The 15024-nt window shown below is 45.2% G+C and overlaps 1 protein-coding gene across 2 annotated transcripts in view; it reads right to left on the minus strand.

The window, feature by feature from the left end:
* Positions 1 to 15024, minus strand: part of LOC122809337 — a 2116265-nt gene that overhangs the window by 647418 nt on the left and 1453823 nt on the right. For both annotated transcript variants that reach the window (XM_044080743.1, XM_044080744.1), the window contains exon 14: positions 14312 to 14395. In XM_044080743.1, coding sequence (XP_043936678.1) covers positions 14312 to 14395 — 84 coding nt within the window. The remainder of the gene's footprint in view (positions 1 to 14311; positions 14396 to 15024) is intronic.

Here is a 15024-nt window from a genome sequence, read left to right on the forward strand (position 1 = left end):
GACGACTCATCCTGCTTAGACTAACGATTTATCTTTTCGCTTCTTAGCGGTAGCGGGCGTCGGAGGATCAGATGGCATGTTGTAGTTGCACCGCTTACCAAAAACATGTCTAGCACAATCTAACCTGCGTTTAATGGTGCGCTTATTAAATCTAGCGCAAAAGCGACACCCGACTACGTCGTGCTCAGGCCCCAAGCAAGGAATACAGAGAGAGTGGTAGTCCCTATGAGGTATCTGTTTCCCACAAGAAATACAATTATTAACTTTTTCTGACATCCGGATTTAACTGAGGCAAGAAAAGACAAAAATATTCCCCAACGGGGTACTTAGCCCAACTTGGTCTTCGGTCTGAAACTCAGAATATGAAAATTTCAGGACGCCGAACGGCACTTGCAAACGCTGCTTCTGCTTCGGACCATGCGGCAAGAAAGACTGAGGATATGGCGTCGGTCATGCGCTTTAGTACCACTGCGTACTGACGTCAGATCTGAGCGACTATGACCGACGCCAGCCTAACACTTTGGTATTCGGGCCGACCGAGGACAGCGGACTACCCACAGGTTATGACTGCAGCAATGTGAGACGAAGAACATCTGTACTATGTTCGTGTTACACTGCTGCAGTCATTACACTTGGGTAGAATCCCAAAGCTGAGGTAGGGTGGCTGGTTCTATAAGGCATTAGGGGTGGCTACAAGGCCCTGCAGCACTGCAGTGGCGAAGCCAGCTCTGGATTTAGAGTACAGAGGCAGATGGTAATGCTTGGTGAAGGTATGCACAGAACTCCAAGTTGCTGCTTCCAAAATATCCTTGGTAGGTACTCCTCTGAAGTAGGCAGTTGAAGTGGCTGTTGCCCTGGTGGAGTGAGATCCAATGCTGCTAGGTACAGTTTTCCCATGGTGTGTATAGCAGAAATGTGTACAATGTCCTATCCATTTTGAAATAGTCTGTTTTGAAATGGCTTTTCCCTGTGCTCCTGCAGCAAATGCTACCAATAATTGCTCAGATTTTCTGAAAGCTTTGGTTTTGTCCAAGTAGAAGCGTAACTTTCTGTGAATGTCCAAATAATGCAGTAGTCTCTCCCCTTTATTCTGTGGTTTTGGATAAAAAGTTGGCAAGTGAATAGTTTGGTTTAGAGCCACACTGGATACCACCTTTGGCATAAACGTAGGGTTAGTTCTTAGACACCCTGTCCTGGTGGAAAATGAGGAAAGGTTCCATTGCCATTAATGCCTGTAATTCTGAAACTCTTCGTGCTGATGTTATTGCCAGGAGCAGAGCAGTTTTCCAAGAGATATATTTTAATTCTGCTGTGTTAGCTGGCTCAAAAGGAGGTAAAGTTAATTTTCCAAAACAAAGTTGAGGTCACAAGTTGGAGTAGGCGCTCTACGGGGCGGTCTTATGTTTTTAGCCCCTCTGAGGTACTGTCTTAGCAAAGGATTAGAGAAAATTGGTGGATCCATGTTGTAATGAGCAGAGATGGCAGAGGCGTGCATCTTGATGGATGAGAAGGAGAGGCCTTTATCCAGCATCTCAGTTAAATATTGTAGTATCTGAGTAATGTTTGGGACAAGAGGGTCAAGGCTGTGAACCTGGTTCCAGGCACAGAATCTCTTCCATTTATCCGAATAGGCCTTCCTGGCACTAGGCCTTCTGGCCTCCAGAATGACATCCATAACAGCTTTGGAGAGAGGCACTGCTTGCTTGACTAAGGAATCTTCCATGCAGCTAGGTTTAAGGTCTTTAGCTGGCTGTGTAGTTTCGGATTGTTGTGCTGAGTCAGCAGATGTGGGATTTCAGGCAAAATCCAGGGTGGTCCTTGTGCCAAGTTCTTTAAGATTGGGTACCAGTGCTGGCGTGGCCAGTCTGGTGCAATCAGGATCATCTTTGGCTCTTCTTGCCTGGCTTTTATGAGTACCTTTGGCAGGAGAGATAGTGGTGGGAAAGCGTATACTTGTAGGTTTTTCCAGCTGAATGTGAGGGCATCCACTTTCCATGCTTGTGGATGGTAACTCCTTGTGCAGTATTTCTGTAGCTGGCAGTTCATTGCGGATGCAAACAGATCTATGTCCGGGCTCCACCATTTCTGTATCATTCTGAATATTTGTGGATTCAATTCCCATTCGTGGGAATCCATGATGTTTCTGCTGAAGTCGTCTGCCAGTGTGTTTTTCTCTCCTGGCAGGAATTGTGCTTGCAGATGAACTTGACAGTTTAGAGCGGTGTTCCACAAGGTTATGGCTTGTCTGCAGTGGGGGTAGGATTGAGTGCCCCCTTGCTTGTTTATGTACCACATAACTGTGGTGTTGTCTGTCTTTAGTAGTAGTTGTCCTGGATGCAACAGGTCCTTGAAAGCTATAAGGGCATTTTGTACAGCTAGCATCTCTTTTTGGTTGATGTGAAGATGCCTTTGTTCTGCGGGCCACTTGCCCTGAATACATTTGCCTGCCATGTGTGCTCCCCAGGCGTAATTCGATGCATCTGCTGTTAGTGTTTGCCTGGCTGTGGGTTGAGTAAAAGGCTGTCCCTTGTTGAGGTGACAAGCTTGAGCCCACCATCGAAACTCCTGTTGAAGGCAAATAATTAGTGGTATAACTGTTTCCAAACTTTGACAGTGTTGAGACCATACATTCTTTAGGTACCATTGTAGTTTCCTCATATGCAGTCTGGCATATGGAATTAGTAGTATGCAAGATGCCACGTAACCCAAGGCCTGCAGAATTTTTCTTGCAGGGAGTTGGGTCTTTGTTGCCATCAATTGAAAGTATTGACTCAGTTGTCCTTGCTTGTCAGGCGTGAGATAAGCCATCTGGGCTGTTGTGTTCAAGCTGGCACCCAGGAATATTATATCTCTTGTGAGGGGCACTAGATTTGATTTCTTTTCGTTTACAGTGTACCCCAGGCAACTTAGTAACTTTTTTACAAACGCCAGATGCTTTATAAGAATGTCTTTGCTCTCTGCTTGAATCAGGCAGTCGTCCAGGTACGGATAAATTTGAATTCCTTTCTGTCTGCAAAATGCAATTACTGGTGCCAGGCACTTTGAGAAGACCCTGGGCGCAGCAGATAAGCCAAAGGGCAGTGCAGAGAATTGATAGTGCATTGAACCAGCTATGAATCTGAGGTATCTTCTGCAGTTTTGTCTGATAGGGACATGCAGGTACGCCTCCTTGAGGTCCACGGTCACGAGCCAAGCTTTCTTGCTCAGCATGGGAAGAAGCTGCTGTAGTGTCAACATTTTGAATTTTGGAACATCCAGGTAAGTGTTTAGAGAAGAAAGATCCAGAATGGGCCTCCAGGCTTTGTCCTTTCTGGGAACCAGAAAGAGTCGAGTAAAATCCTTGTCCTTGCTCCTGTGGTGGTACCTTTTGAACAGCTCTCATATCCATGAGTGGTGAAATTTGTTTTTGAGCCTCTGCCCATTGATTTGGTGGCAAATTTGACATTCCTTTTAACCTTGGCAGAGTGTGAAAGTGGAACCTGTAACCTTGAGATACAATGCTGAGAACCCATTTGTCTTTGATCATATGCCAATTGTGATAGAAAAGTGCCAGTTTTCCTCCCAAGGGGGCTGCCAAGGGGGAGCTGTTTTGGCAGCTGTAGTGAGAAGTCATTGGGGCTGCTTTTTATATGGTTGGGGCCTGTCTTCCCCTTCTTTCTGTCCTGATGCAACCCATTGTCGAGGCCTGGAAGGACCTTGTGGTTGACCTCTACCTCTTGGATGCCTGCATCTGCCCCTTTGAGGTCTGTCTGTAACTGGAAAGCACCAATTCGTAGTTGGCCAATTTCTGCTAAATCGAGGAGTCTGAACCTGTAAGAAATCCTTCACAGTTTGCATAGATTTTGCCTTATCCACCATTTTCTTTAATACCTCTTCTCCCTTAACTCCAAATAACACATCCTGCTGCAAAGGTGCATCCAATAATTTTGCTTTAACATTGACAGAGCCTGCAACTGCTGCTCTACAGGCGGCCTCTAAAAGAATCAAAACCAGATTGCAAAGTATGTTTTCCCACTTGATCAGCTGCATGCAATAAATACTGCATTTCTTTAAAATTAGGAGGAACTGAATCTGGAAGCATTTTTTGTTTCAACTGAGACATCAAAAATTGCTGATATTTTAGCATGTGAAACTGGCAATTTAAGGCTCTCATTGCTAAAGTTGCAGACGTATATACTTTCTTTCCCCATCTGTCTAATGCTCTGGAATCTCTGTCAGAGGGAACTGGATTCTTGGCTGATGAGGCCTTAACCCCTTTGGGTCCCTGAGAAATAGTTTCAGGGTCAGCAACAGGGCTTTTATACAGAAATTTCTGAAAGTCAGGGACTCTGTAGTATCTGTCAGGTTTAACTGGGGCTGGAGGTAAGGAATCAGGATTTAAGCTGGATTCAGAATACACATCATCCACAATATCTAACACTGGCAGAATAGCAAGGGGTCTGTGTTGAGGTAATAAAAGGAAGTCTCTGAGCCTCTTCTAGGATTCTGAGTAATCCTGGCCTTCCCAATGGAAATGCTCCCTCATGGTATGTAAGGTTTCCCCAAAGGAGTAGTCCTCAGGCGGAGAGGCTGATGGAATTGACTCCTCAGCATCAGAATCCTCATAAGGGGGTAAAGAATATCCTAGGTCTGAGGATGAATTTGAAAAGATGGAGACCTGGTTGGATGAGTCATAGTCTGCATCCTGTCTAGGCTTTTTATCAGGAGGGGAATGGGAGCCCCTAATCAGAGTGATTAGGTCTTCGGCCATTTTGAGCATTTGTTTCTTAGGCATGGAGGCCTGTCCTGGAGAATGCTGTATTTGCTTCTTTGTTTTAAAAGGAGGCTTAGACATAGCAAAGGGTTTAATGCTTAATGGAGTAGGTCTGAAAACACCCTCTGAAGCTGTGAGTAAGCTCAGCTACTCCGGATCCCTCTGAAGGGTTAGTTTCGGTAGGCTGAATAACGTGCATGTCCAAAGGCCCAGCCATCTCCACGTGGGAGTCAGAGGTGGCCTGTAGTTCTACAGAAGCAGTCGTCAGGGGCTGCGAAGGTGCCATGCTGAAAACAGGAGAACCGGCGACTGGCCTAGAAGAGACTTTGTCAGTTTTGGGCCTCGGATGCCTATCCTTGTCTTTGCGCTTTTTATGTATTCCGGTCGTCGGTAGTTCCGACGGCATGGTATAATTGAATTTTCTACCAAAATAATGTCGGGCAAAATCAAACAGACGTTTAATAGTGCGCTTGTTAAACCTAGCACAAAACCGACAACCAGTGACGTCGTGGTCTGGGCCTAGGCATGGGATACAATAAGAATGGAAATCCTTATGAGGTATTTGCTTCCCACAAGAAATACAGTTATTAACTTTTACTGACATCGGTTCTGAGCCAAGAAAAAGTTTCACCAACGGGGTACTTAGCTTTGTAGAAGACTTCAGTTCTGGATTCGGAATGAAAATCTCAGGAGATGGCCGACCGGCACTTGCGAAGTGCTTTTTGGCGTCGGCTGCATCTTATATACCCCTGTCGCACTGACGTCAGTGAGGAGGCGACAGCAACTGACACCAGACCAATACTATGGAACTCAGGCAGACTGGGGAACTGCCTGACAGCAGGATAACCCAAGTGTAATGACTGCAGCAGTGTAACACGATGAACATCATATAAATCATAGATGCCATGAATCCCAGAATCCTAATAAATTCTCTTGCTGAGGTTTTGGTTTGAGTGAAAAAAAAATCAAGAACAGGTCTACTTTTTCACGTGGACAAAAATCTCCCTGAACTGAGATACCCCAGGAAAATAATCCTGTGAGGAAGAGTCAATTAAACTTTGGACTACTCTTCTCCTGCACAGACTGGGTTTTCAGATCTCTCACCCAGGTGAGAGATTTGCCACTTTGAAAAAGATTCTGCAAACATTAGCAAGTTGCCTAAATAAAAATTGTGAATACCTTGCAGTGTGTGTAGTAGGCTATCAGTGGACCTAAACACCTTGTGAATATCCTTGGAGCACTGGCTAACCCAAACAGTAAAGCAGAGAACAGAGAGTGATGCAAACACAGAAGCCTTAAGAAACACTTGAAATCTGGTGCTACAGGAATGTGACGAAAGGCATTTTTAAATCTATGATTATTAACACTTAAATGAGGAATGAGAGGTAAAGGGCTGTAAAGGAATAACATTTTGAACTTTGTAACTTCCACAAAGTGGTTTAGAAAGGAAAGATCTAGGACTGGTCTTCCTCAGACTTCTTTCCTTGACACCATAAATATTTCTGAATAAAAACCTTCTCTTTTCAGAGGAGGAGGTACAGCTTCTGTCAGTCCTCAATTTAGCAGATGCTGAATGACAGGAGGGGTCCTTTTCTGAAAGCACAACAATGTCCAATACAGGAGGTATAGCCAAAGGCCTATGCTGAGGAAGGAGGAAATCCTTTAGCCTCTTTTTTGATTCAGAGAAGTCCTGACTCTCCAAGTGAAAATGTTCCCTTAAAGTATGCAAAGTCTCTCCAAAACAGTAATCCTCAGGAGATGCAGATGGGATGGGATGGATTCTTCTGCATCAGAATCCTCATATGGAATAGAAAATTTCTGATCAGAAGAGGAATCAGAAGAAATGGAAACCTGATCTGCAGATTCATAATCAGTGCCTTGCCTAGGCCTCTTAGCGGGGGGTTGGGAACCCCTGATCAAGGTAATTAAGTCCTCAGCCATTTTGATCATCTGTTTTTTAGGCATAGGAGGCCTGTGCACGTGGTTCATGAGTTGGTTTTTTAGACAGATGTTTTTGACCTTGTTTTTGAGGCTGGCGTCGGTTTAATATAAAAATGTTGAGCCCTAAAAACACCCTCAGAAGCCGGTGCCTGCTCAGCGGCTCCGGACTCATCCAATCGTGAACTAGAGCATCCCTGGGTGCTTACCCCTCCAGGGGAATAAGGGTGAAGTAGCTGCTGCATTTGGCATTGAGGGGGCTGGCAAACAGATTGCAGCAAGGCTGACCCGATCTGCGGAAAATCCGTTCCGCCATTTATTCGTTCAGGGACCACTCATGAGGCATCAGAAGAGCTCTGCTCAGCCTGTCGGCTATCACGTTGGACTTCCCTGGTATGTGCGTTGCCACTAGAAAGCGATACTGCCCACTGCCACACTCCAAGTGTCTCTCTGCAAAGTAGATACGACCTGGTTCCTCCCAGTTTGTTCGGATACCAGACCACTGACATGTTGTCTGAGTGGATTGCAATTGTCCCATGAGGAAGAAAGCTTTGAAGTGCTTGCAACGCTAATAGCACCGCTCTCATCTCTAAGACGTTGATATGCAAATAGATCTCGTGTTCCTGCCATGTGCCTTGGATTGTCCTGATAATGCTCCCCCCACACCCGATCTGGGAGGCATCCGTGGTCACAGTGGCAATCTAAGAAGGAAGAATGAAAGGCATACCCACGTTGAGATTGCTGGTCTGAAACCATCAGCCCAGATCCTGCTTGCACCTGTCGGTTATTACAATAAGATGGGAGAGTGGGAGATGCTGAAGGGACCACTGGGCAAAATGTAGCCACCGAAGAAGCCTCATATGCAGTCTTGCAAGAGACACTAGCATAATCGTGGCAGCCATGGTCCCTAACAACTTGAGGACCACTTTTGCCTTGACCTTCTTCAGTGGTAGTAGAGTGTAGACCTGCTACTGTAAAACCTGAATTCTCTCTTCTGGCAGGAAAACCCTCATGAGCATCGTGACTAATTCAGCATTGTTAAAGGTAACACGCTGCGAGGGCAACAATGCAGACTTTTTCCAATTCAAGGTAATTCCCAGACTTTGGCACAGTGCAATAGTGGCGTCCCTGGTCTGTAGTAGTAGATGCCTGGTAGTGGCAGACAGGAGCCAGTCATCCAGGTATGGAAACACTTGGAATCACAGACGTCTCAAGTGAGCCGTTACCACTGTCATGCATTTCGTGAACACCCTGGGGGCTGTGGTGAGACCAAAGGGCAGGGCGCGAAACTGAAAATGACTGGCTCCCAGCCAGAAGCATAGGTGACTTCTGGATGCCCCGTCGATTTTTATATGGTAGCAATCATCCTTGAGGTCGATGGAGCACATCCACACATCTTTCCCTAATAACGGGAGAATTGACTGTAAAGTGACCATGCGGAACTTGGACTTCTCTACATGAAGGTTCAAACGGCTGAGATCCAAAATGGGTCTTAGGTCCCCTGTTCTTTTTGGCACCAAAAAGAATCTGGAGTAAGCCCCTAATCCTACTTGGTCTGCGGGGACGAGTTGGAAGGCTCTTTTTAACAGCAACTTTTGAACTTCTAAGGTTGTGGAATCCCTTTGACTGGGTGGGATGTCTGGAATTCTTTTGTTTGAAGGGGGAGATGAAAAAAAGGGGAATATGAGAACCTCTGGAGATTATCTCTAATACCCACTCGCCTTGGGTAATGTCTCGCCAGGCTTCTGGGTATAGACCCCCAGACCCCCGACTGGCTCCAGAGACGCAGAGTTGGGCCTCCTCTCAGGAGCGCTGGTAGGGAGAGCCACGAAAGGAATCATGGTCCCCCTGGTTACGCGGGCCTCCTCTGCCTCTACGGCGTCTACTTGAATTTTCACCCCCTCCACTGCCTCTGGAGAGGGAATCACACTGTGCATCGTGAAAAAACCTCTGCGATTTTCTGAACCACATTTTTCCACCTTTCTGGCCCTTGGGATAAGGTCTAGAAGGCATGGAAAAACGGACTCCCACGGCAGACAGGGTTTTTCCTTCCTGCTCGCACATAGTGAGAGTGTCCTTCACCTTGGTTCCAAATAAGGATGAACCATCAAAGGGCGTGGTGATAAAGGTAGACTTGAAGGCCTCAGCGAAGTTGCACAGGCGCATTCAGGAGTGTCGCCTAAGAAAGACTCCGGAACCCGCAGCCCTGCTCACTCCATCGGCTGTGTACGAGATCAGCCTCATGGAGGAGTTGGTAATAGAATTCAGGGTAGACATCTCAGCATTGACTTTGAGCCACAGCATCAGAAACATTACCATGTAGAGAATCTCCTAACTCCTTTAGGAGATCTCTTTGGAGCAGTGTAAAGTGAGATAAATACTTCAGCGACCGCAGTGTAAAAGCCGCTGAAGAGAACACACTCTTCCCATACCTGTTCATAGCCCTGGACTCCTTGTTAGGGGGATGGACGGTAGATGAAGTTTCTGCAAGTTCCCTCTTGCTGGCTGCTGCCACTACCATGGCATCTACTGGGATGCCTTTTGTAAGAATTTCTTTACCATAGGGAGCTGACAAAAACTTGCTGGGTCTCCTAGAGACCGGTTCCACAGTGTCCGGAGTTTCCCACACCTTTAGACAAAATAAGGTCCAGGAGCTCGAACAGGGGAGAAACCCAAGAGGCAGAGGGTTGGGACTCAAAGGCCTTCAGGAACACTGACTCCTCAGAAGGGGCTTTAGATGGCCAGTCGCTTCTCTCAGTATTTCCAAGATATCTGAAAAAGAGATATCGTCAAAAGACGACTTAGGGGACCCCTCTAACTCCTCGAGGTCAGTGTCACACATGACAGACTCATCTTGGGAGTCAATGTGCTTCCTCTTGCACGCACTCTTTCTGGGTGGCTCCTTGGGTAAAAAACCCGGGGAAGCCTCAGAAAGCTGGGGACCACTCATGGAGGTAATCCTGAGGCCTTAGGTCTCCGCTGTCCCTAGATAGAGGGTGATCTGATACTGATATCGGTGCTGGAGGGGGATGAGTGTCTGTACTGTAAGATGCAGCTGGCGACCTGGCCAGCACACTCCTCATGACCGCGAAAACTGATCCCCCCTCCCCCCCCGGCACCGAAGGTAGACTAACCGCAGAAGACACCCTCGGAGCCAAGGAAATAAGGTCCGAAGCCGATGTCGGGTCCACACTCACGCGAGCCGAAGCATCGAGAGGAAGGCTTGGAGGCGAAGATCGACCCGATACCTCCCTCTCGGCTCCAACCGGCGAGCTGTGAATCCTGGACACTGTGGATGGCGCCGACGGGGTCGGAGCAGAGATCGGAGCAGAGATGCCCGAAGGGGCTACTGGAACCTAGCTTGAGGCAGCAGACGGAACAGACGGCTCTGGCTCTGAAGAAAGGTCCGGATCCGGAGGAGGAACAGCCAAACACGAAGGGAGGACAGTCTCCGGAGCCGACAGGGCCGGAGCCGAAAGTAATTTAACCAGCACCGATGACTGGAGCAGTTCCCTCACCACTCTATCAACATCGGAAAGTGTCCTGGAGGACCTAGAGGACATGGTCGGGGTTCTGGATCTCCCTATAGAGGGAGACCTACAAGTCGGAGATACCGGTCGAAGCACTGGAGACTGGCTCCGACCTGACAAATCTGTCACCGGCTCCAATAAACCGGGAGCCGATGTAGACATCATCGATACACTGTCTTCTGTCGGCCCCGAAACCAGTGGAGCCGAAGAAGCAACTATAGTTTTAATAATTTTCTCCGGCGGCTCCAAGGAGACTGACGGAGCCGGAGAGTGTTTCTTAGATGATTTTTTTGTCCATCTTTTTGTCTGGTTTGAAAGGAGAAGACTTGGAACTGGAAGATCTCTCCAAATCCTTTTCAAAGGAAGGTTTCAACTATCCCCTTAATATTAGCTTGTCCTTCCTCTCTTGCAGCATGCGAGGGCTGAAAGCGTGACAGAGCAAGCAGGATTCCTGTAAATGAATAGCCCCCAAGCAATACACGCACACAGAGTGCCCATCCGTCAAAGACATCTTGTTGTTACACTTAACACTTTTTGAAGCCTGAAGGCCTGTGCACTTTAGAATCCTTAGACATGTTAAAGGCAAGAACACACACACACACACACACACACACACACGGAAAACAGTAGTGGCACCTTGACCACAGAAACCAAACAGAGTGCGGGGAAACTAGAGCCTCTAACTTAAACGGCCTAGAGACTGCAGGATAACCACAGGGAGGACTAGGTCTTCTAAGTTAAACGGGCTTAGACCAGGAAAAAATAGGGGAACAACAAACAGTCACACGACAAAGAACCGGCTAACAGAAGGGATCAACCTGCTACACAACAAGAAACAAAAACAGGAGAGGACTAGGTCATCTAACTGAAACGGGTCTAGCCTGTAACACCAAGGGAAACCGGATACCAAGAAAGGTTCAATTGAGCCAGTCAGAAGCAAAGCACACACACTAGCTATTAAAATAGCTTTTGGAGCTACTAAATCAAAAAATAAGTAGAAAAATTGTACTTAGCCACGGCCAAGAGCGAGACCACGTCCGAGCGGCAAACGAGATCTGGGGGATAGGTGCATTGCAGCATGGGATACCGCTTAGCCATGAGCCAATTGGAGACTGAGCTAGAGTATGGCAGAGTCGGAGCCAAGGTTTGGCTCCGAACCCACGGGTAAAAATGTAGGCGAGATTGGACTACATAAAATCTCATATTATCGAGATAATCTCATTTTTCTTTAGCATGCTGCAGTTGCACCTCTTCTTATTTGCTGGGATTCTCCTTATTCTGCAACACTTTTACCTTTGTCAGCCCCTCTAAATGAGAGTTGCTTCATAACCATCTCTCCTTTCATTTCCACCCTATTTTTATACACCAGATTCATTTTATCCCACTCAGTATCTACAACATCTGAAGAACAGCTAAGTTTATGGTAGATGTGAGGCCTGGTAGAGAAGGATGAAGGCTGCCAGCCTAGCCAGATAGAATTTTATAGATAATTCTATCATTTGTAAATATAAATGTAAAATACAGGCTTGTTTCTTAAATGAAAAAAAAAAAACTGTAACATGTGAACTTCAAGATTGTAGCAACATTGCCATCTGCTGTAAGGAAAACTAAGCCAAGCATTTCAAATGTTCTTTGAAATTAAAATTATGTTTTGTATATCCTTTGAAGTTAGAATTTGGAGTCAATGAGTCTGGAGTAAGCATCCGGCCTAATTGTCCTTTATTGCTCTAAGTGTAAAAGAATATAAACATAGTTAATGCATAGCCTGGGAACTCCAGGAAGGGTGAAAAAAATAATGTAATGTTTATCAGAACTGGAGTTTCAATGTAAACAGTGAGAACCAGAGATTGTGAAGCATTTTTGTTTGACTAACTCACCGCTGCCTTGCTCTATGTAAGCAAATTACTTTAGAAGTAGGTTTTCTTGTAGAAATAGCGAGGACTATAATGTTTAGACTAAGTGTTTTTCTGTTATGTCAGAAATGTACTACTGATTTTAAGTTTCTGTGTGATCTCTGAACTCTTAAATAGCACTGTGGTGTAGTAGTATTGTCTTGTGTTTTTAGTATTTATTATTAAATATATTAAAAACCTATTACCTGTGGCTGACTGGTGTAGAGATAAACTCTAGAGTACATTGCATATTTATAGAGTTTAATGTACAAGGCCACTCTAATAAGCCTTGACTGACTTGTCACACTTACCAATTGGATAATATTGCACAGTAATAATTGGACACCCTTTTAAGGGCCTTTGGGTAGTTGATAATTATTAGCTGGTGGTAACAGTAATTACTACTGTACAGTCTGGGTAAAGGGGCACAGCTGTAGAATCTGTGTCAGCCTTTCCCAGGAGTGTCTGTGAAGTTGTATAAATACTTGTCTCAAAGTGTGTGTGTGTCAGCTACTTGGGCAGGGGGACAAAGAAATGGTTGGGCAGAGAGGGTACTGGAGGTTAGCTGGACCCTATAGCTGTGCCAATGGGGAGTCTTATTGGGGACTTGGAGAGCAAGGGAGCAACCAGCCCCAGACCGACTGTGATCTCCTGCTGCACTTAAGGAAAATTGTACTTTACTGTGTCTATTTGTTATCCTTTCCTCTCATATGAGATGCCCTCTCTGGTGTTTGCGGTGAGGATTGAGGCTCCTTGATTTCTGGGCCAGGGCACGGTCGTCACAGTAGACTTCATGGGCCTTTATTTCTCTAGATGAGGAAGCACCATCTGGCAAACTGTGTAGTAGGTTTCACGCTCATTATCCATCGCAAAAGGAGGCCTTCCAAATCCTTTCACTTAAGTAAGGAAGCAGAACCACCAGTACCTTTTCGATCCAGAAGGGGTATGTTAGCTCATGGCTGAGGTGGCATGGTTATGAGCATGTGAAAGGGGAAAAAGTACAAGGAGACATGCTTGCACCTGGCACGGGCAAATAAGAAACCAGTACCAGGTCAACTGCTGGCACTCTGACACTTCTTGAGTGTACTCCCTCAGTCAGGATAATAAGCCCCCTCTAGACCTCAAACAACTGACTGAAGCAGGCACATCAACTACTGACTCAACATTGGAGGATAGGAAAACTCTTCTAACTCTATTGTTGCTCTCTTGTACAGACCTGAAGAAAATTGTTATTGACTCAGTGCGATTACCAAGTTAGGATAAAAAAACCCGGAAGAACCTCCTCTTTTTCTGAACAGGCCAGTCATAAGTATGCTCCAGCCACCCATTCAGTTAGATGGTGGATGTTGCCTACATCCCAAGATACCCACCAAAAGATGGCAGCCAGACTGCACTTCTCCCTTAATCCCCCCTGTCATCCAATGGAAAGTGAAAATGGGAGTACTTTTTAATGCCAAAGGTAAGAACGTGACATACACTACTATAACCTTTTGAAGGTGGACTGGGTCAGTATCAATGAAATTCTTGCAATGATATGCTCATCTGCCACATTCCACATAGCAATTACATAGAAAAGCAAGGCAAGCCAGCAGCCTCTAGCTCCTGCAGCTTTATGGTAATAAGCTCATACGTCAGCTCTTTGGCAGAGTTTAATACCACAGATCTTTGCAAAGCAAGTGAGACTGTGCGAATGCAGGTAATATGGTGGCTACGTGAACATTTTGATGGTGCAGGTGGTTCAGGTATCAAATACACAAACATTTCCAAAAAATATAGCAGGTTCAAGGTCTGCAGTGTGTCACATGCACACATACCTAGACTTGCATCTGGGGGGGGGGGGGGGGGCACTGAACTGCTGTGGAAGAAAAATCATAATCATGGAACAGATATTTTATTTAAAATAAAAGAAATTAAATGCATTTTTAAAAAACTCACAAAATAAACTGTACTGTCCTAAAAACTGGTGAGCTGAAGATCAAAAGTTGTGGCTCTCAATATGCAACTTGTACCAAAATAAACTGTATGATCTCTGGAGAGCAAAACTGTGGTCAAAGGATAGCGCTTAATCACCTGAATATTTTTAGCTTCTATGGCACCTACTTATGCTTCAGCTAAAAATCCACTGCTACAAACAGATAAACAGGTCTGAAAAAAAGGGCTTAAAAATATGTTTCAAAATGCATATTTTACTACTATACCTGGGAACTGTTCTGCCATGCTGTGTCTTGGTTTCGCATGTCTCTAGAGTCTTGTTGATCCCAGCTTTGTGGCATTCCCTGATCCTTAAAGAAAGGTTAAAAAAATATCAAATACAATTAAAAAGTTCTGCGAATTTATTCTTGCATTAATATAAACCATTTAAAATTTAACAAATGCAAATCAAAGTACCACAAAAACCCATACCAATGAAAAGATGGTACCACATTTTAAATACTATCAAAAATACCATGAAATCTTTACAAATGATCCATTTCAAAACAAAACATGCCACCATGGTCTAGTAGGCAGAAGACTCTATTCTATACTCTTATCTGCAGAGATGGAAATCTCGTAGAACTACAAGTGGTGACACGATCTCTCTCACCTGTTGAAACATGGCTAATAAGACTCAGCTTCTCCCCCAAGTCCAATAAGACTTAACTAATCTCATTTACTTCTAAACAATTCCCGGTCCAAAAAAACCCTCTTCACTACAATACTCAGCCAGTAATACTAAAACAGAACAGGTCTCAAACTAAACACTAGGGGTAACAATGGATAAAAGAAATATAAATCTGACCATCACATAAATCGACACAATAAACAAAACCCATGAAAAACATGGCTTACTACATGGCAAGAAAACATATTGTAGCCACAACTGTTCTATCACCCCTCTTAAATGATCCTCTGACATTCATCAATCTTCAGA

Source organism: Protopterus annectens, chromosome 8.part0 (genome assembly GCF_019279795.1).
Source record: "Protopterus annectens isolate FY-2018-M chromosome 8.part0, PAN1.0, whole genome shotgun sequence".
In the NCBI taxonomy this organism is placed as follows: domain Eukaryota; kingdom Metazoa; phylum Chordata; order Ceratodontiformes; family Protopteridae; genus Protopterus; species Protopterus annectens.